Consider the following 21,546-nt stretch of genomic DNA (forward strand, 5'->3'; position numbering starts at 1 on the left):
ACGCCAGGTGACAGAGGTCCTTGGAAAAGGGGAGATGCCAGCAGTGCCCAGCTCCACTGTCCCCAAATACCTCATCATCTCCGGGGTGCTAATGGTGCACTGCCATAGAATACTGGGACCTTAAACTTAACCCCACACTCAAGGAAGTGTACCTTCCCCCCGGGGGCAAAGAAACTTGTCTGCTTCTGTGAAGCGTGTCACAAAGCTCCTCTTTTGTAGAACAGCTGTAAGAAAATCACAGTACATGGAAATACATACAAAAATATGCCAGGAGCCCTCAGTGGAGATGCCAAGGGCTATTTTGAAGCTTACCAGTCCAGGTGGGAAAACAGGCTGCTCTTGACAATGTTCTATTCCCCTGGGGGTTTCTATCAGTGAGCGTGGGATGAGGTATTATCACGTGACCAATCGTGCAATAATAAAAAGTGTACTTTGTGCATAGCATTGCAGAGAAACTAAGGGGTTCTTCCCACAGGGGCCATCACCTTAAAAACAGAGGAACCACCATAAGAAGTATTAAAATGAGCCATTAAATGAGCAACGAGTCCTCTGGTTCAGTCTGTGTGCTGGTTTCTTACATAAAGCTGGCACTGCTGTCCAACCGAGAAGCAGGCCAGAGACCACACTGACAACATGAAGTGCACTTCTAGAAAGACAGGCCAAGTCTGACTATATGCAGGACAAACAGGATAATTTTATTCTTATTTTTCCTTAAAATAAAGATACAGTAGAAGTTTTACAATTCACTATGATTAGACGTGATTTATAATTTTAACATTTTTTTTAAACAAATGACAACAGAAACAAAGAACTAGTACAAATTACAAAAACTACTGGAGCAAAGAGGAACTATTTTTCCGATCAAAACGTGCCATAGCTAAACCTTCTCAGAAAAGTTTCTAAGATTTCTTAGCTAAACTTTCTTAGAGAGGGTTTGTGGGAAGCCTTTAATCTCAAATGTTTAACTGTTTTTGTGACCACTAAATGCCTTCACCAACTTCTTAATCAAATGCTTCTTAAACTTAGGAAACAATGACCAAGTGGCCTGAAACACATAAGTCTTGATCCCGTTTTTTCCAGCTATAAATTAATATTTCAAGAAAACAAATATTTTCTAAGCTCAGAAGCTTTCTTAAAAAACTTCAATTACCTTTTCTGGCTCAGTACCTGACTGAAATGTTCAAATGTTTATATTGCACACGAAAAAATTTGAGCAGCATACTATGTGTATGTGAGAAGCTGATGAAAAATAAGACTGGAAAAAACCCCCTACATTGTATCCCATTTACATGATTTAAATATATAGTTTCTATATCTTTAATTAATATAAGTAAAAAGGTAAAGTTCAGAACAGCACAGAAATACAAATCATTAGAGTTTTACAAAATATACTCAATCCCTCTACGTGCACAATCGTTTAATTCTGGAGTTACCACACAAGGGAGGAGCTAATTTCTTCCCCTTCATAGGAAAGCAGGAAGTCATGTGTACAAAGTTATTTATACGAAAAGAATAAAGGTCCACATTCCTTTTCTTTGTCCTTGACAAGTATTTATGGAATGTTAGAAATTATGACAAAACAATTCCAATGTCATGAAGTCCAAAGACCTGGAATGAAAAATTCCTAGTGGCATGCCGTGTCGTGTGGAAGGACAATCATCTTCTAGAAGCTGGGACTGTGCTCCCTGTCAGCCTCAGAGGCTGATTTGGGGGCCATAAATGCTGTGCCACCTCTGGTCAAAGAATCAGAGCATGCAAATGGTGATGTCATTTCAAGAGTCCCAACCAACTGCCCAATGAAACGTGGGTGATATTTAGCAGCTACCATTCTAAAAGGCTACTTCCCCAAACTGCTGACACAGATAAAAGTTCATGCAGTTCAAGATCAGCTCACTGCCCCTCACAGAGCTGACTGCTCCCCAACTCATCATGAGGCCCGGGGGTGGGGGGGGTGGTGGGGGTGGGGGGGGTGGGGAACCACTGGCTGGCTGTAACTTCCACATAACAAAGAAAGAACAAAACCTGCCGGTCAGGGAGATAATGTTATAGCTTCATTTAAAAACCTGTAGTTAGTAGATTAAAATTCTAACTTCTTTGTAAAAGAATTCTTATAACCTTTAGCACATTAAATACTGCTCTCAAAATAACTTCATTCAGATTTTAAGTAACTTGTTTCTCAGCCTTGCAACTTCTAACTTGTCTACTTGTCTCCCTTCTAATATGCTTTCTCCTTGCCTTTCTAAAGTAAATTATTCTTTAAAAAAAAAAAAAAGCAATGCTTAATATAGAACTCAGAAAGCAAGATAACGTTGAGGAAATCACGTCATTTGCTCTGGTTCGCTGCCCGTGTAGATTTCCACTGTTTCTTAGAGCAAAAAGTAGACGAAGATTGTTTTAGAGCCTGGGCGCTAGCACATCACTAGTGGATCTGGGGACAGGCTACTCACCCTGGTTACAAGAGTCAAATGCATACTCAAGGTAACTATGACTCACTCTGACATGCAACTTTTTCTATTCACTTAGCCCATGACAGGCGGTTGGTAGCCTTAACTCTTTTCCTTCCCTATGTAAACTGTCATTACAATGCCTTAGTAGGAACTAAATAATGCCAGGGACTTACTGCCGGCACTCCTTTGACTTACCTAGATGGTAGTGAGACCACCAGCAAGTTATAGTTGCAGTCCATGTGCCTGGCACACCCTGGAAAAGCTTGGCTGACCCTAACTCCCTCAGGCCTACTTACAAATACTCAATTCTTAGACAGAAAAGCATTGGAGCAAGTATGGCCCAACGAAACATCCACCTTTACTACTGAGATGTCCAAAGATGGCCTAAGGCTGGCTCCCATAGCTCAAAGAGCCAAGGAGGCTACAGTCTCTGGGGTTGGCCACTTAGCTGACACCTGGAATCCAACGGACAAGCACGCAGGCTCATGAGACAAGGGACAGGCTTCCTGACATCAAGTGTGCTGGCTGCCCCCGGACCCCTGCCAACAACATATTAGCTTATGCTCCCTGAAACTCCAATGCCTCCCAGAACCTGAAGGAAATATGGTTCGGTTTTTTGACTACTTCTCCAACAAAAGTTCTACTTTTGAGATATTCAATTTATGTTGAAAGCCAGTTAAATAACCACCTTAAGAGCTGAACTCTTAACCAGAAACATTAACAGAAAGTTCATTAAAAGTATATATAAAAATGGGGAACAAGTGATCCTAAAGTAAAGTTAAACTACTTTTATTTCAGTGGGGTATCGAAATGTGGACTGGCCTGCTTTTGTGAGAGATGGGAGTTTACCCTAAGCCCTCACACCATCCAAAGTGGAGGATGGGCCGGCAGTGTGCTGGCTCACCGGTCGCGGTGCTCTCAGCTCTGTGAACTTTGGGCAGGTGAGAGGGAACAACTGCACACCAACACCAACTGCACAACCACACTATGACACTCCAACTAATGATGTGGCCTCATGAAACAAGATGTTAGAATGAATTCTTTAAGTGCAACACTGATTAAAGTACCTTTTAAGGTTTTGTTTGGTATTATTTTCTTCTCTTCAAATAGTATTTCCTGAGAAGGCTGTTTCCCAGCAGAAGTGGAATTAAGAGAGTTCTCACCATAAGCCCTTTCACTGATGATCACTGAATTTCTGAGTTATTGTCTCAAATGGAAATACACTTTCAGATTTGCTGGACTTGCGTTAAAACACAAATTGGAAAATTTAGAGATATTTAGCATTACATCCCTATGTCCATTCCACATGCTCTAGAAAAATTTACTTAAGTAAACACTTAATTTTTAAAAAAGATTTTATTTTTTTAAGTAGGCTACACATCCAATGTGGGCTTGAACTCATGACCCTGAGATCAAGAGTCACATGATCTACCAACTGAGCCAGCCAGGTGTCCCATTCTTAAGGGATAAATCAAATATAATCAAGTGTTCTCCTTAATTAAATGTTTTCCCAATACTCTTATCATATGTAGATCATACTCACAATGTATTTTCCAAGTGTCCTTGGTTACTGAACAAGCAGTTTGTCCCCTGTTAAGTACTCCCTGAGAACACCCATCCAAAGTCCCCTTGAAAAGCAAATGAGAGCTGAGCACAGGAGATACAGGAGGTCCCGTTGTGTAAATATCTTCAGCAGATAGCACACACACGCATGTATCTAAAGTGAAACCAGAGGTCCTTTGTGAAAACTGTGGCTGTGTTTTTCTTCTCTTGCCTCTTGGTTTTCTAAATGTGAGCAAAGATGAGATTTCTACTTAATATTTATGGATCATCTTGTTTTTCTTTCATAAGGGGGTAGGGATTGATTACAGAAGGATTTTCCATCGGGGAGTGGGAAGGCCAAACGCCTTGAAAAGCTGTATGAAGAATAAGACTAAGAGAAAAACCTGTACATCTGTAAACTCCCATGGAAAACGGTTCAAAAGAAGAAACAGAAGGCACAAACTGTGGGTTAAAAAATGCTTGTAGAAGACTGCAACATAATTAGGGTTGACAGAACTAACACTGAGGTCTTCCAGAGTCTCCGCTGTAAATACACTCATATTAACCTGCTTGAACACCATTGCACCATGCTATTTCTCTGCACACCCACCTGCACAGTTGGGAAGAGGAAGAAAGTACAGTGACACTCCTTGACGCCTCAGAGCAAGTGTTTAGGACTGGGAAAGAATAAATTAAAAACATGAAACAAAACACTCCATCCTCAGAACTACCACCTCTGGTTTTCATGTTTCTGGGAGGAAGTGAACTGATAAATATATTTTGTGGGCAGAAAACCAACAAAAAAAAATCATCATATAACTCAGCAAAGTAATAACAAAGGGCTGGATTGTATGGCCCCTTAACTTTATAAGCACATTTTAGGGCCAACTTGAGAGAAATCAGAATAGTAATATAACTTAATTTTAGCACATATAAATGACAGTGGCCATCTGGATATTCAAACAGGAAAAGAGAACAAAATTTACATAAGTAAAAACTTGTCTAAAGTAAACAAATGTACACTATCAGAACTGAAAATTCATTAGAAGTTTCACTGTGTTTTAATCAGGCTCAGACTGAAATAAAAGTAGTCAATTTAAACCCCAACCTGGAAAGCCATCCCTGCTATGGCTGCGATTTCATCTTTCCAGCATCCTGCGACATTCAATTAGACAGAGGACAACCGTCCCTGTAAACAGTTCGACGTCCTGGTCCCCTGCTGTGGACCTGTGGCCGATGAAGAGAACAGTCTGGGAGCAGCAGACAGACGGGAGACATTTAAACCTAAGGAAGCGACAGTAGCCTCTGGACGCCTTGCTCAGGGCTTCCCGTCGGGGGGCTCAGTGAGACTTTGGGGGGCGGGACTGGTGAAAGTAGAAAGCCACGAAGACATAGCTGTCTTCGCACTGGAAAAGGCTCCTCCAACTGACTGGCCTGGATGGAGAAGAGGGGAAAAACAAAAGGAAAAAAGTCTTTACTTTTGTTAATAGACAGTGAAAGACCAATGCTAATCAATGAATGTTAACTTACTGTAAAATCAATATGTTAATAGTTACTAAAATACCATTTACATTATTAGTTTCAAAACAATCCCTGTCTATGATGGTCTAGAAGGAAACTGGGTAACTTCAGGAAAAGAGCCTCCTCTCCTAACCATTCTGAAGGTCATCAGCGGACCCTTCCCTTAATACCCACCATACTAGGCCAGTGGTTTCTCAGCCCTGGCTGTGCATCAGAACCACTTGGGAGAGCCAAGAAAGAACTATGTGCTCTCTGTAGCTTAAATCCAAGTTGATAACTGATAGCCACCTACACAGGGAACAGTGGTTAGGCTACTTTCAGGAACTGTGCTTTTGTCATCTGAAACGATACTGCAATAAATGAAGATGTCAACTGCTCTATCTGCCTCAGGTTGGTTTTATTTTAAAAAACCTTATCCCCAGGGGCGCCTGGGTGGCTCAGTGCGTTAAGCCTCTGCCTTTGGCTCAGGTCATGATCCCAGAGTCCTGGGATGGAGGCCCACATCGGGCTCCCTGCTCAGTGGTAAGCCTGCTTCTTCTTCTCCCTCTGCCTGCTGCTCTGCCTACTTATGTTATCTCTCTGTCAAATAAATAAGTATTTTTTAAAAAACCACCTTATCTTCAAAACTGATGCTTTAATTATTTAAGTTGCACCACATATTCCCACTATTCTTAGAGAGAGGGAGTGTGGAAGAGAAGTGGCCTTAGAACACAAACAGCAGGAGCATCACTAAAAATGAAGAATTGACATCATACACTTATAATGAAGGAGAATTTTTCTTTTAAAAAAATAAGAAATCAAAAGAAATTAAATGCATAGTATTGTATGGAAACAAATGCTTACATATTAGATTCCATTCCCTTTAATGAAATGAACCCACTGATGGAGCTATGTACTGTATGTCATTTAAAGGGATGGGTCTGTATCACATATGTACTGTGGAGAAATTCACCCTGTGTATCTCTAGGTACACAGAATGTTAGAGCTAGGAGGCCTGCAGAGATCTCCGAGGTCCAGGGCTTTTGAACTGTGATCAGTAAGGGTTAGTCCTCTCCCAGAAGCTAAGGAAGGAGATGGCTCCTATTTTTACATATTGATATGACAAAGCAAATGTGGCAAAATGTAAATAACTGGCGAATCTGAGAGAATTGGGAGCTCCTTGTACACTGTTGCACCATTTAAGTTTGAAATTATGTAAAAAAAAAAAAGTTAAAAATGTAGAAAAGGAATTAAGACTTTTTTTTAGAATGGATATGGAACAAACTTCAAAGTATTTTAACTGAAGAAAGCTAAATGCAGAAGAATGAATACAATAGCACAATACCGTTTGTCTGGCTTCGGTTCTCAGGGTAATACTGGCCACATTAAAAGAACCGGGAGGGATGCCTGGGTGGCTAAGCCATTTTAAGTGGCTGCCTTTGGCTCAGGTCATGATCCTAAGGTCCTGGGATCGAGTCTTACATGGACTCCTTGCTCACTGGGGAGCCTGCTTTTCCATCTGCCTGCCACTCCCCCTGCTTGTATGCACGTGCACACTCTCTGATTAAAATAAATAAATGAATAAATAAATGAACTGGGGAGGGCTACTCCTCATCCACTACTTTCTGAAAGAGTTTGTATAAAATTGGTATTATTCCTTTAATATTTGATAAAATTCGTAAGTGATGACATCTTGGCCTGGATTAAATTAAAAAACCTGTGGCATGATTTTTAATTCGATTTATTTAAGAGATATAGGGCTATTTAAATTGTTGATTACTTAGTGAATCAGTTTTGGCAATTTGAGTCTTTCAAAGAACTTGCATATTTCATCTAAATTGTCAAAAAACTGGCATAAAAAATTGTTCACAGTATTCCCTATAATCCTTTTAATTTCTGTAAGATGTAGGGTGATGTCCTCTTTTCCACTCCCAACACTGGTAATTTGTATCTGTTCTTATTTGTCTATTAAGGTTTTATTAATACTGTTAATCTTTTAAAAAATGACCTGTTAGTTTCACTGATTTCCTTTATTTTATGATAATACCTTAGAAGACAGCATTCCTAATGCCTACTTTATTATGGTGCTCTACTACTTATAAAAAATTGCAGGAAATGCTGAATCCTTGTAAACAGAACAGGGAACACATCAGAAAATTGGTATCTCCATCAGGTGTGGCAAAACTTGCTGAACTCTGATATTATCTGATGTCATAAGAATTTTCAGGAATAAGGTGAAAACGAAACCTTTGTATTCAACCATATTGTATTATTATATGATATAAAGATCTCTACAACTTTATGATTTTATCAATGACACGCTGAGTACAGAGAAGAGATGTGTTACGATTCTAATCTGTTTCTGTCTAAAGGCATGTCTTACCAACAGCTTTTCCTGTTTGTACAACATTTCGGCTGGTTGTGACCATGACGTTTCCAATTTTTTTGCCACGTTCACTGTTTTGAACAGAACTAAGTAAAGCAAAGAAGTTTTAGGTATATTATAAAAATTCACATATACCACACCCTATAACCACCCCCAAAATTGGATTATTGAGAAAAGAAGCTAAATTACTTATCATGCATCAATTAATTTGGTAACCTTAGGGACGTAAACTTTCAGAAAATACTAAAATAATGTGCAGACGAACCAAAAAGAGGCCATAAGGATGCATGGTTAATTCTTCCTACAGTTATGACTTGCTAAAGTTACTCCACCAGAATAAAAATGGCAAATTCTGTTATTAGTTCACACCATTCTCTATGAAACAGCAGTGTTTTCACTCTGAAACATACACACTGCTGAGCTAGAGAATGTTATGCACATATTTGGTTACTATTTGAAGCACAAGTCTATCAAGTGGAGAAAAACAATTCCTAATTAGCAATGAAACACATGGCATAAACTCAGTCATAAAAATTTTCCTAGTTTTCTTTTCTAAATACTCACTGTGAGAATCTTAACTTCATGTCTGACACGGAGTACTGGCCTTGAAAAGGATGGCTGTAAAACAAAGTTTGAGACTATGAGACTATGAATTTTACCAATAAAGCTGCAAAACAATGCTGTCACAAGGAAGCATCAGTAAACCTTGCAGGGGTGACTCAGCTGGATGGGGGTGTTCTGCACATGACGGCAGGAAATGGGGCTTTCAGCACAGATCATTACTCACAGTCTTGGGAGCCTCTTTGAGCTTATTTCCTCCCTTGTAAAATAGGTGTTTTTTTTTTTTCTTAGGCGGGTGTGTGTGTGTGTGTGTGTGTGTGTGTGTAAGAAACAGGTTTGTGTTAATGCTACACTAATGTTCCGATTGATTTGGTCTGGGGCTGGGGTTAAGCATCAGTGTTTTTAAAAAGCTCCCCAGGATAGTTAGGATTAGTCACCACCTTAGGCCATGACCATGGATTGGACTGTACCTTGATTCTGGCCATCTTATAAATAAAATGCATGCTATTGGTCATCTGGAGATTTGTGTACATCAGTAAAATCCGTACTTTCAGGGGCACATGGGTGGCTCAGTGGGTTAAGCCTCTGCCTTCGGCTCGGGTCATTATCTCAGGTTTCTGGGATCGAGCCCCGCATCAGGCTCTCTGCTTAGCAGGGAGCCTGCTCTGCTCCCCGCGCCCCCCTCCCCGCCTGCCTCTGCCTGCTTGTGATCTGTCAAATACATAAATAAAATCTTAAAAAAAAAAAAAAAAAAAAAAAGGAATCTGTACTTCCTATCTGGAAAGCAAGTAAAAATTTAGGTCTTAAAAATGTTCAAAATGGGAGTGCGCCTAAGGTAGCTCAGATATTTCAGTGTTTGCCTTCAGCTCAGATCATGATCCCAATGTCCTGGGATCAAGCCCTGCACTGGGCTCCCTGCCATGCGTGGAGCTCACTTCTCCTCACCCTTTACTGTTCCCCCTGCTTGTGTTCTCTGCTCTGTCAAAAAAAAAAAAAAAAAAAGTACAAAAGGGAAGAAGTATATGTGTGCATATATAAAATCAGGCAACTAGACCAAAGTTGTACTGTAAAAGGAGTCAATAAATACCCATATTCTTATTTCACCCTGAGAGGCTCTCTCAATGTCTAACAAAGACAGTGACCCTACAGGCAAACAAACTCACATCTGTTTTTCTTCATCATTCTTTAAAACACAGACCTTGTGGTTAGTGAGGGAGAATACTTTGAACTCTAAGCTCTTTCATTTAATACTATTAAGACTTTTTTGCCTTTTAATTCTCTGTTTTTACCACATTCAAATGCCAATAGAGATTTCTGCTATAGCCCAGTGTGACAATTAAATTCACCAAAATCATTCCTGAACCCAGTCATTTTTTCTTGATAGATGATATAAAGTTTAACAGACATGTTCTTTAAAACCCGGCTCTATTTCATCCCTGCAGATGCTTTCCTAAGTTACTTATGACATAAATATCTGGATTCTGTGTGGGGAGAGGGAATAGTCTTTATAGAACCACTTAAATCATATCCCCAGTCTAGCTAAGTTAACCCTAGCTCCTAAATAACAGTCAGGACAAAGCTGATTTTTGTCCAACTCTCACCAAGAGGTATAAGTTTAAAATACAAATGAAAACATTCAGTGTATACTTGTATCACTAAAAAAATCATTTTAATCATGTAATTTAGAAAATAAGTCCCTAGGATGTACAGTAGTTCCCCCTTAACTGTGGAGGACACATTCTGAGACCCCAATGAATGTCTGAAACCACAGACAGTACTGAACCCTATATGTTTTTTCCTGTATATACATACCTACAGTAAACTTTCATTTATAAATTAGGCAAAGCAAGAAATTAACAACAGTAACGAATGATAACATACAACAATAACAGCAATACTCTATAATAAGTTATGTGAATGTAGTCTTTCTCTCTCTCTCGGGAAATAGTTCTTACTGCACTGTACTCACCCTTCCTCTTCTTGTGATGATGTGGGATGGTAAAATGCCTAGTGATGAGATGAAGGGAGGTGAAGGGCATTTACTGTGATGTAGCGTTAGGTTACTACCGACCTTCTGATGACGTGTCACGAAAAGGATCATTTGCTTCAGGATTGCGGTTGAGCCCGAGCAACTGAAACCGCGAAGAAGGGGAGGGATACTACGTACACATTCTATCAATGGAGAGATCTCCTTAGACTCTACTCTGTTCCATTCAAACAAGGTAACATTGCTTCATAATGACCCCACTTCACAGCATGTTTAAATGTCTTTTATGCCTACATGGATAAAGTCTGTCAACATTCAGTATTCTAACAGGTATTAAATTTTGCTGATTTTAGAATCTGAGTTGGAAACTAAGTTTGACCACGCATCTAGGAATTCAAGTACCAACTCTTTTCACACTTCATGTTTTAAAATAACCTCTCAGTCTCAACCAGTGGTATTTCCTTCAAAGGTTCTATCTTGTTTGACCATTCTGCTAAAGCACAGATCCAGGGAAAGGGAGAGAACGATCATTCACTGAGCATCACCATGTGCCAGACTTCCTCTTCTGAGTTATGCCAAGAGCTGGGAGAAATGTTAATCGTTCCAAAAATGTCTTGAGCTTTTTGTGTAAGAAGTAAGAATAGGGAAGCAGTTTTCAGCTGCTTCTCTGTATTTGGGCTTTTATAATCTACTTAAGGAAATTTTTGGAGATATTCACGTTGTCATCTAAGTTAAGATACGATCTTCTTTATACTGGGGCATACTTCGTAAATCAACCATGTTATGTACTATCAATCCTCAGAGGATGTGCTTACTTCGGATTTATTTCTGCAAGTGCCGGATGCTTGTTGCTGTTCCACACCCTGTAGTTGTGAGTATTCTTCCATGCTGTAACAAAGGTTGTCCCATAGTCCGATAAAATCTTTTCATTATCTGTCAAGTAAATATTTTGAAAGTTGAGCTGGTCTGCAGCCACTCAGGGATATGAAGACTCATAACCAAAACGGGTAAAGGAATGGCTTTATGCCCCCCACCCCCATGCTTTTTGGGGGAGATAGCCTACCAGATATCAGGAAACTTGGGTCTAGTTCCAGAAATCCTGTTAAGAAGCTATGTGGCCTTTGGCAAGTCACTTAATCACTCAGAACTTCATTTTCCTAACCAGAAAATAAGAGGGTTGAGCCAGATATATTCTAAGGTTCCTTACAATTCCAAAATATTTCCATGTTCTCCTTACCAAGGTTAGGAGGCATAGTATTATTTATTAAATGAAAACTGCAGACTGTGCAGTGAGTAAATGTATTGATGTATATACATATGGAGTAGACAATAAAGGTACCTTTCTATCTTGCCACAAATGCTTTATTTCTTTGAAAAAAAAAATCAGAATGCATATATTAATTGGTTCTTTCAGTCACTGTTTTTTCTTCCTTGAATTTTTTCTATTTGGTGAAACTCACTCTTTAATCTCCATGCATTTCACTGTCAAAATACTTAAGTAACAAAGGAATTTTCATATTTAATGTTGAAAACTTTTCGGCTTTTTCATTATCATGGGGACATTTTAATGCAGAGCACTTCTTCTGCTTGGAAGAGTAGAAAAGGTTTGTTGGAGAACAGATTCAAATGGCTTTTGCTTCATATACTAATTTTAAGTTGCTTGCTTTGAAGGTGAAGCAGGACTTTTGTTGCTGGGAAAGGAAGAGGATACACAGGATTCCAAATGCAACATTAAGGAACTACTTTTAAGAATGTATTCCTGAAAAGCTCCCTGGGCTGAACCTCCTTTAGATCAGCAGCACGGGCCTGAGCCAGATTATATGAGTTTGATTCACAGCTCAGCCTCCACCAGAGGGATGAGCAAGCTACTTAACCTTACCGTGCCTCAATGCCTCTCCTGTAAAATGAAGAGGACATGGTCTCTACCTCTCTACCTCCAGAATTGTTGAAGATGAAATGACTTACTAGAAATAAAGTGCTCAAAACAAAACAGGTCCCTGCACATATGCAAAAAAAAAAAAAAAAGCCTAGTTACTGTTATTACTCAGTATTTATAGCTACCTAGGCCATTATGTTTAAAAAGTAAATTACTCATGAAGCTAACATGACTGGTGGAGACTGGGGTTTCCTTCTTGGATTACTGAATGATTCTGAACTAGAGCATTTAATCTTGGTGTCTCAGCTGTTACATCTGTAGAAGAGGCAGATATTTTAAAATATCCTATTAACAAATAAGGAGTTGCTCCAGAGCTTTCCTTTATGGATGAAGCACACACACCCAAAGCCTTGATTTCAAATGTCACACGCACTTCATGAAGAACTAACCTGGGAGGGCACCGCACTGATGGGACAGTGTGAACACACTGCTACTGTGGAGTTACGTACTTAGAGACGGCTACAATGGTAAATTTTAGGTTATGCGTATTTCACCACATTTTTAATAACTTCCTCCAAATAGTGGTTAATTAAAAAACAGGAAAACCAAAAGCTCAACAATTTAACAACAACCACCACCTACTATGTATTTGCTACATGTCCACGGTGGTAGGCAACCATGTGCAAAAGCTCACTGTAGAGCTTCATTTTCTCTTTTTAGTATAGATATCTTCCCCTATGGAAATGAAATGGTTTTAATATAGGAGTAGGTCTATCTTCACCTGCTCTATTTTAACTATTTAATAGAAACAGAATTTCTCAGAATGGAAAATCTGAAAGTTTAATCACTCAGAATGTGATTTCCAGTGATTTCTTTCATATTTCTTTTCTCCCTTCACATATCTTAAAAACATGTAAGCAATGTTTATAAATAGCCCACAGATACTGACATATCCTTCCACAGGGTCCTTAGGAACACTAAGCAGCCATGTAAAAGTGACTTGCATTTACTGTCTTGATAGTTTTTTTTTAATAACAGAAACATAAACGTAAGTTTCAAAAAATATTTGGAATGGGATCCATTTTTGTAGAAGGATCACCACAAATACCACAAAACTAAAATCCAACACATATGCATAGAAAAAGGTCTGGAAGGTTATAAAGTACTCAAAATGCTAACAGCAGTTATCTCTGTATGAAGGAGTAACAGATAATTTTATAATGAAATTGTCTTCCTTATGCAATTCAAAACCTCATAAAAATTAAGAAAGGAAAAAGCAGCTGTGCTCCTTACCTAACTGCAGTGTGGCAGCCAGGAGTGCGTGGATGTAGACTGCAAACTGGGCTCGGATCCACTCGTCACCTCCCTCCCAGCCTGTGCCATCCAGGAAGACATCATCCCGGTTCTCCGTCACGTGTCTCACTAGGTAATCTGCGAACCTGAGGTCTGCAGTGGTTGGGTTAAGCAGCTTCCTGAGTTCTGGATCATGGATCTGGATCAGAGCTTCTTCTACCTAGAGGGTACCCAGGTACAAGTCAGAGTCTGGGCATTCACGTGGACATCCATGCCATACTTTAAAGAGTAACTACTGGGAAGTTGAAGCTGGAAATAAAAAATATGAATAACAGCATACTCAAAAAGTGAAGCTAAGAAAGAGACAGGTTTTTACACTGAAGTTTTTTCTTTCTCTATTTAAGAAATCCTCATTTTCTTTTTAAAAAATATATGCACATTTTATTTTGAATTATAAAAGTAACTCTTGTTGACTGTAAATAGCTTGGAAAACAGAAATGTAGAGTAAAAATCACCATTGTCACACAACCAGAAATGAATACAATTAATAAGTACAATTCCTAAAAATTCTTGAGCACACAGATACTTTGGAATATTATTATGTAATATTTGATATACAAAGAGAAGTATGTAACGTACAGGTTAGTTTTGAAGTAATATACACATATCCAAACAACTTGAGAACTAGAACGTAACCAATAATGTTGAGACAACTGTGTGGTCCCTCCACCTGTATCCTCTGCCTTGGCAGGTATCGACCTATTTTAATTCCTCAAAATTGGGACCCCAGATTTTTCATTTATGATACTAGAAACATTTTCTGACAAAGCATGTTTTGGTACTTTTGATTAGAAACTATAAAAACCTAGGATGGGTAAAATTTCCTTTTTAAAATTACATCTATTGTAAAACTAAACACGATCTAAATTTTTATCGGTTGATGTCAAATATTTATCTGTAGCGTCTTCCTCCTGATATCAGGAACATATTAAAGGGGCCAAAAGTATTTAAACAATAAACACATTTTAATTATGAGATCTTAATAGGACCAGACTGTCTGGCTTGCAACCTGGCTCACCCAATTACTAGCCGTTTGAACTCTCTGCTCCTTAGCTTCCACATGTGTAAAATTGGAAAAGCAACAATGCCTATCTCAAAGGCTGTTTGTTAGAATTACATCAGTTACTTTACCTAAAGGGCACAGAATGCCTGGCACAGGCATTTTTACCTTTATTAGTGTTACTCCTGTGCTGTCAGAATTCCAGTTAAAAAAACAAACAAACAGGGACCAGCAGTGTCAAGGACACACGCTCATACATAAGCCCACCTCCACAATGGCATCACTGAGGTGCTTCTGCTGGCGGAAAAGGATGTTAGTAGCCCCAGCAACGAATCCACGGACGGTGACATCAGAGAGAAGATGATGCTGCTGCAATGCCATGTAAGGCAAACACAGATATCCCTAAGAATCACAAGAGTGAGAGACAACATCAGGAAAGTAACGGACAGCCACATGGCTCTCTCTCCAAGCCTAGAGAGCTAAGTAGGAAAGGAAACTTCTGAACCCTGCCCACTGCCGTACCATCTCTAATACAGTCCATCTCTGACTCACTTCAGTACTACTCCAGGGAAACCTCATGCCTTGACTATGCCAGTTAATTGCTTCCCTTTTCCATGAGTGGTGGTCTAACATTAAAATTGTCTTACTTTATTATTTTATTCTCAGGTCAGCTTAAAAGCTTCCACAGTAACTAAGGAACTGGACTTTTTCATTTGTGAAATGACATTTTAAGCCCATGAAATAGTATGCTATCTAGCAGAAAACTGTTAGTTCTTCCAGAAAAATCTGAAAACACATAATCAGCAACATACTGTTACGAGAATACCAAATGTCATTTGTTTTACTGCCCTATTGTTAAAAATCATGCACAAATATTTCAAGATATTTGCTATTACATGTTTAAGGCAAAAAAAAAAAAAAAGACACTATCAACAGTTGTATATTTAATTAACTTCTATTTGAACTGTATTTAAAAATACTGCCCTGAAAATTATAGGTGAACTGCCAAACCACAGCTGGCAATTAAGTGGACAAAAAGCAGCATATTTCCTGAGAATAAAGGTGTTAACACTTCAAAGATGCAATGAAGGAGGATATGGCACTTCTGCTGGAAGACTCTAAATTAAGACAGATTTCCAGTAAGTGGCACAACTTGTATATGCAGCCAGGAGGGCACACTTGTTAAACCCCTGAACTTGTTTTCAATCTCAAGTCCTGTGACAATATTACTTCTCACTGTAAAAACAAAAAAACAAAAAACCCAAAAAACAAACCCAAAGGCACTGAGCTGGAGAGCTTTCTCTTGATGATGTGTTACTAATATTATGAGACAAATCTCTGACTGTAGGAGGAGACATCTCTTTTGCTACTTCATGTTCTTCACTGTATCCTAGAACATGCATTGTACCTAACAGGTGGCTGTTAAATAAATACTTACTATGGGAGAGGAGACTTCCAAAAGTTGAAAGACAGGTCTAGTAACCTGATTTTATTTTTTCTTGACAATATATTCCTCTGTTCAATAAAATGCTAACTAATAGAGGCAGCAAAAATAAACCCATGTCTATGCATCAGAGATACTCAGTACAGTGCTTCTCAATGGACGCCCCTCTTGGGATTAAAGGCTGAAAGGACCTGGGCTCCTCATTTAACGTCACTCAGCGGCTTTAAGGCTCAGGGTTCATGCTTTACTTTGTGAGCTATGTATTGAAAAACAACAGACTCCCCTTGCCCCCAGTTACCTATTTCCAAACATAAATATTATAATGTTGAAGGCTCTTTATATAATACCATGAAAACAAAGAAGTTTCTTGTCTTTTTTTAAGATTTTACTTATTTATTTGTGTGTGCGAGAGAGAGAGAGAGAGAGAGAGAGAGCATGAGAGGAGAAGGGTCAGTGGGAGAAGCAGACTTCCTGCTGAGCAGGGAGCCTGATGCAGGACTCGATCCCAGGACTCCGGGATCATGACCTGAGCCCAACCAACTGAGCCACCCAGGCATCCCAGAAGTTTTTTTTTTTAAACACCAATAAACACTTTTTTAAAAAAATATACAAAAGTACATTCCCTAAAAAAACCATACATATGCTCTTTGACCAGCATTCTACTTATAATTTATCCAGGTACACCTGCTCACGTGTGAGATCTGTCAAGTTATTTATTGCAGCATTGTTTATTATAGCGAAAGACTGGAACCCTAACTACTCATAAGCGGGAAACTGAATAAATCACTCATCTGCACAATGGAACATCTGGCAGCTATAAAGAGGGAGAAATTCACTTCCAAGGAATATTTGGTAAGAAAGATTAAAGGTATAAAAGTGAGGAGGGATGTCTGGGTGGCTCAGCTGGTTAAGCGCCTGCCTTCAGCTCAGGTCATGATCCCAAAGTGCTGGGACTGAGTCCCGAATCTGGCTCCCTGCTCAGTGGGAAGACTTCTTCTCCCACTGCCTGCTGCTCCCACTCTGCTTGTGCTCTTTCTGGCAGATAAATAAATAAAATCTTAAAAAATAAAAAAAAGTAAGGAATAGTCTGTTATTTTGTACATAAAAGGAGGGGGAAAATATCTACACATTTATGTATGTATACAAAACCCCCAAAGAAAGACACTGATAACGTTGGTGACCACTGGAGGACAGGGCACCTGAATAGTAGGGGATAGAATGAGAGGGAGACTTTTTTATAGATGCTTTAGAATCTTTTGAATATTGAGCCATATGAAAGTATTACATATTTATAAAATTAAGAGTTCAAAATGGCCTTAAAATTATGTCAATTACTTCTAAAAAATTGTACTGTGGTGTGTGTATATATATATGTATAGGTATGTGTGTGTGTGTGTATATATATATATATATATATATATATATATATATAAAAGATTTCTATTTATTCATTTGAGAGAGAGAGAGAGAAAGCACGAGCCAGGGGTAGGGATAGGGGGAGAGGGAGAAGCAGAATCCCCACTGAGCACAGAGCCCAATGCGGGGCTTGATCCCAGGATCCCAGGATCATGACCCTCATGAGTCAAAGGCAGACACCCAACCGACAGCCAACCAGGCGCCCTGTGTCATACTTTTAATGACGATCTATTTTTCTTAAATCTTTTACAGTTCCTTATTGTATTGTAGTAGCAAGAGCTCAGGTCCTTTCACATAAAACAGGCTCCATAGCCAAGCTCACTTCTGACTTTTCACTTTTCTAGGGTACTTTAATTTCCATATTTGGAGCTGTAGTATATAACAGTAAAAAAAACCCACCAAAATCCAAAATAAACAAAGAAAACAACACAACAAAAAAACCCACCAAAAAAGGCCTAAAACAGTACCTGCACACCCATGTTCAAAGCAGCAGCATTCGCAATAGCCAAAGCGTGGAAGCAACCCAAATGTCCACTGACAGATGAATGGATAAACAAAGTGTGATATATACGTACACCAGATTATTATTCAGCCTTGAAAAGCATGGAAATGATGACATGTGTTACAGCATGGATGAAGCCTGAGAATATTATGTTAAACAGGCCAGTCACAAAAAGATTAATTATGTATGACTCCACTTAAAAAGGTGTTAGAGTAGTTAAATCATAAAAGCGAAAAGGGTGGTGGCCAGGGGTTGGGGGAATGGGGAGTTATTGTTTAATGGGTATAGAGTTTCAGTTCAAGATGAGAAACTTCTGGAGATCTACAGTACACCGATGTGAATGTAACTTAACACTACTAAACTATACACTTACATATGGTACACAGGGCAGGGTGCCTGGCTGACTCAGTCAGTTAAACGGCTGACTCTTGCTTTAGGTTTGGGTCATGATCTCAGGGTCAGGAGACATAGCTCTGCGTCTGGCTACAGACTACATGTGGAGCCTGCTTGAAATTCTCTCTCTCCCTCTCCTTCTGCCCCTCCCCCCTTTAAAAAAGAGATAAACAGAGTAAATTTTACACACACACATACACACACATGGATTTTTTTTAACCGCAACTAAAAAACAAAAACTCCACACCTCAGCTTGGTAAGCCTAGCAAAATTGTCATGAGCTAATTTACTACAGAGCTGCACAAGCACACAGTAGGTCTTCTCTCTTGTGACCTGGAAGGGGGTACTGTGTGATTAGGACTGGATGCCATTCTCTCAGCTCTCCTCTGGTCAGGGATGACAAACATGCTCATGAACTGGAAGCCCCCCTGTTAGAGGGATGTCCCTTCTCTCCACACGTTATCCGGAGTTTAAAGGTAATCCCTACCAAAATCTCAACCTGTTTGAGAACTTAAATTGATCCTAAAATTGATGTGGAAATGAAAAGGGCTAAGAAATGCTTAATAGTAATGCTCAATAGTAAGAGGCAAAGCCTTTTTTCTGCCTGACAGGGTATACCTACGGGGGGTACTGCCCCAGGGATAGACAAATAAATCTACAGTACCAATGAAACAACAAGAAAAAGTCCAGAAAGACTCCTTCCTCAAACATACAGAGATTAGTTCCAGTTAATAAAAACCAAACTGTGAAAGTCAAAGCTATCTAGCTTTAAAAGATAACCTAGTACACCAAGGTAGAGGGGATTGCTTAATAAGACCTCCGAGGCACTAACCATAAAGTAAAAAATGATAAACAAAAGGGTATTTAGAATATATGAAGTCCCTCAAATCAGTGATGAGGACAATCCAGTAGTTTTGAAAAAATACCACACAAGGGGGAATCCAAATAGTTAACAAGAATAGGAAAGATGTTCAATCTTAACAATAATAATTTTTTTTAAAGATTTTTATTTATTTGACAGAGAGCACAAGTAGGCAAACTGGTAGGCCGGGGGACAGGGAGAAGCGGACTCTTAGCTGAGCAGAGCGGGGCTTGATCCCAGGACCCTGATATCATGACCTAAGCCAAAGGCAGACGCCCAACCAACGGAGCCACCCAGGCGCCCCTCAACAACAATTATTGAAAAAAATGCAAACCAAGAACTACAAAATACTGTCACATTGGCTAAATATTAAAAAGTCTGACAATATCAAGTGTTGGTAAGAATGCAGAGCAGTTGGGAACTCATACCCTGTTGTGGGAATGGTGGAAATTCTCAGAACCACTTCAGTAAACAACTGGGAATTCTAGTTAAGCTGAAAGCACCCATTCAACATGATCCAGTATTCCTGCTTTTAGGTACTGAATGCTCTACAAACTCTGGCATGTGTCTAGCAAGATTTCTGAAAAAGAATTTCAGAGCCTTCTTTAGATGAATGGATAAAGAAGATATGGTCCATATATACAATGGAATAATATGCCACCATCAGAAAGGATGAATGCCCAACTTTTGTACATGGATGGGACTGGAGGAGATTATGCTGACTGAAATAAGCCAAGCAGAGAAAGTCAATTACCATATGGTTTCACTTACTTTGGAAGTATAAGGAATAACATGGCGGACATTAGGAGAAGGAAGGGGAAAGTGAATTGGGGGTAAATCGGAGTGGGAGACGAATCAGGGAAGGCTGTGTACTCAGAAACAAACTGAGGGTTTTGGAGAGGAGACGGATGGGAGGATGGGTGACACTGGTGGTGGGTATTAAGGCGGGCACGTATTGCATGGAGCACTGGGTATGGTGCATAATCAGTGAAATCTTGGAACACTGAAAAAATTAAAAAAGAAAAAAAAAACAGAATTTCATAGCAGCATTACTTGTATAGCCAGAAACTGGCAACAATGCAGATGTCTGTCCACACAATTGATAAGCTTCATAACAGCTGAAAATGGAAAACTACATAGGAAAAATAAAACACAGTATCATGCAAAAACATGAATGAAACTAAAAACAATGTCAAGAGAAAAAAAATTTTGTGCTTCCATATGTGTGTGTGTGTGTGTGTGTATAAATAAAATTTTATTTATTTGACAGAGACACAGTGAGAGAGGGAACCCAAGCAGGGGGAATGGGAGAGGGAGAAACACACTTCCCACTGAGCAGGGAGCCTGATGTGGGGCTTGATTCCAGGACCCTGGGAACGTGACCTGAGCCAAAGACAGACATTTAATGACTGAGCCACCAAGGCGCTCCTGTAGTTCCACTTAAATAAGATTCATAATTTTTGGCTGGCCAGTAAAGGTATCTTTGATAACCTAAATTTGAAAATGAAAAGCTGCAAGCAAGCAAACCAAATATAAACTCAGAAGCAATACTTAAAGGAGATTAATACATGTGGCAGATAAAAAAAATCTGGTTTCTAACCACATATATTTTTAATTTTTTCATAAATTTATTGTTATCTTAACAAGTTACAAACTGATATTAAGATTTCTAAATTAAGTGATCTTCTTATGGAGGCAATTATATATTTAAAGCACTGAAGGTACTAGATACATGTAATTAAAAACAAATAAACAAACAAAAAAAACAAAACTGGGGTGCCTCAGTAGTTCAGTTGGTTGAGCATCTGACTCTGGGTTTTGGTTCAAGGCATGATCTCAGGGTCATGGGATCGAGCCCCACGTCAGGCTCCCTGCTCAGCAAGAAGTCTGCTTCTTCCTCTACCACTCCCTCTGCTTTTGTTTCCTCTCTTGCTGTGTGTGTGTGTGTCTCTCTCAAATAAATAAAATCTTGAAAGAAAGAACGAAAGAAAGAAAAGAAATTTCATTATTTCAATCATAAAGCAAATTAAGATAATTTCAGAATCCCCCAGCAGGCCATAAAATGAACACAGCATTCTCTACTAACCATTCAGCAATACTGACTTGGGGCAAATACTTATTTATAAAGCTAGATAAATACAGGAAGAATTTATTATAGAGGAAGGAATACATATTCCAGTCAACACTACCCATCTTTCTTTTTCACATAGTCTTACTTCATGCATAAAGGACAGTATTTAGAGAAAACCACAGACAGAACTGTGCCCAAGTTACCAG

At 39.1% G+C, this 21,546-nt stretch overlaps 1 protein-coding gene across 3 annotated transcripts in view; it reads right to left on the reverse strand.

The window, feature by feature from the left end:
* Positions 1-674: 674 nt before the first annotated feature.
* The window catches only part of AVL9 (AVL9 cell migration associated), a 61,926-nt gene continuing 41,054 nt past the window's right edge, over positions 675-21,546 (reverse strand). Inside the window, exons 11-17 of one of the 3 annotated variants that reach the window (XR_004277107.1) lie at positions 14,920-15,054; positions 13,593-13,812; positions 11,239-11,356; positions 10,406-10,568; positions 8,440-8,493; positions 7,873-7,961; positions 5,311-5,423 (exon numbers count right to left, since the gene is read on the reverse strand). Coding sequence is in view for 1 of the 3 variants with exons in the window: in XM_032306004.1 (XP_032161895.1) it covers positions 5,308-5,423; positions 7,873-7,961; positions 8,440-8,493; positions 11,239-11,356; positions 13,593-13,812; positions 14,920-15,054 (732 nt within the window). In the remaining 2 variants the exon portion in view is untranslated. Of the gene's footprint in view, positions 5,424-7,872; positions 7,962-8,439; positions 8,494-10,405; positions 10,569-11,238; positions 11,357-11,486; positions 11,581-13,592; positions 13,813-14,919; positions 15,055-21,546 lie in introns of those variants that run through there. The other 2 variants (XM_032306004.1, XR_004277108.1) reach the window with 2 other exon arrangements.

The sequence above is a fragment of the Mustela erminea genome, chromosome 11 (genome assembly GCF_009829155.1).
Source record: "Mustela erminea isolate mMusErm1 chromosome 11, mMusErm1.Pri, whole genome shotgun sequence".
In the NCBI taxonomy this organism is placed as follows: Eukaryota; Metazoa; Chordata; class Mammalia; order Carnivora; family Mustelidae; genus Mustela; species Mustela erminea.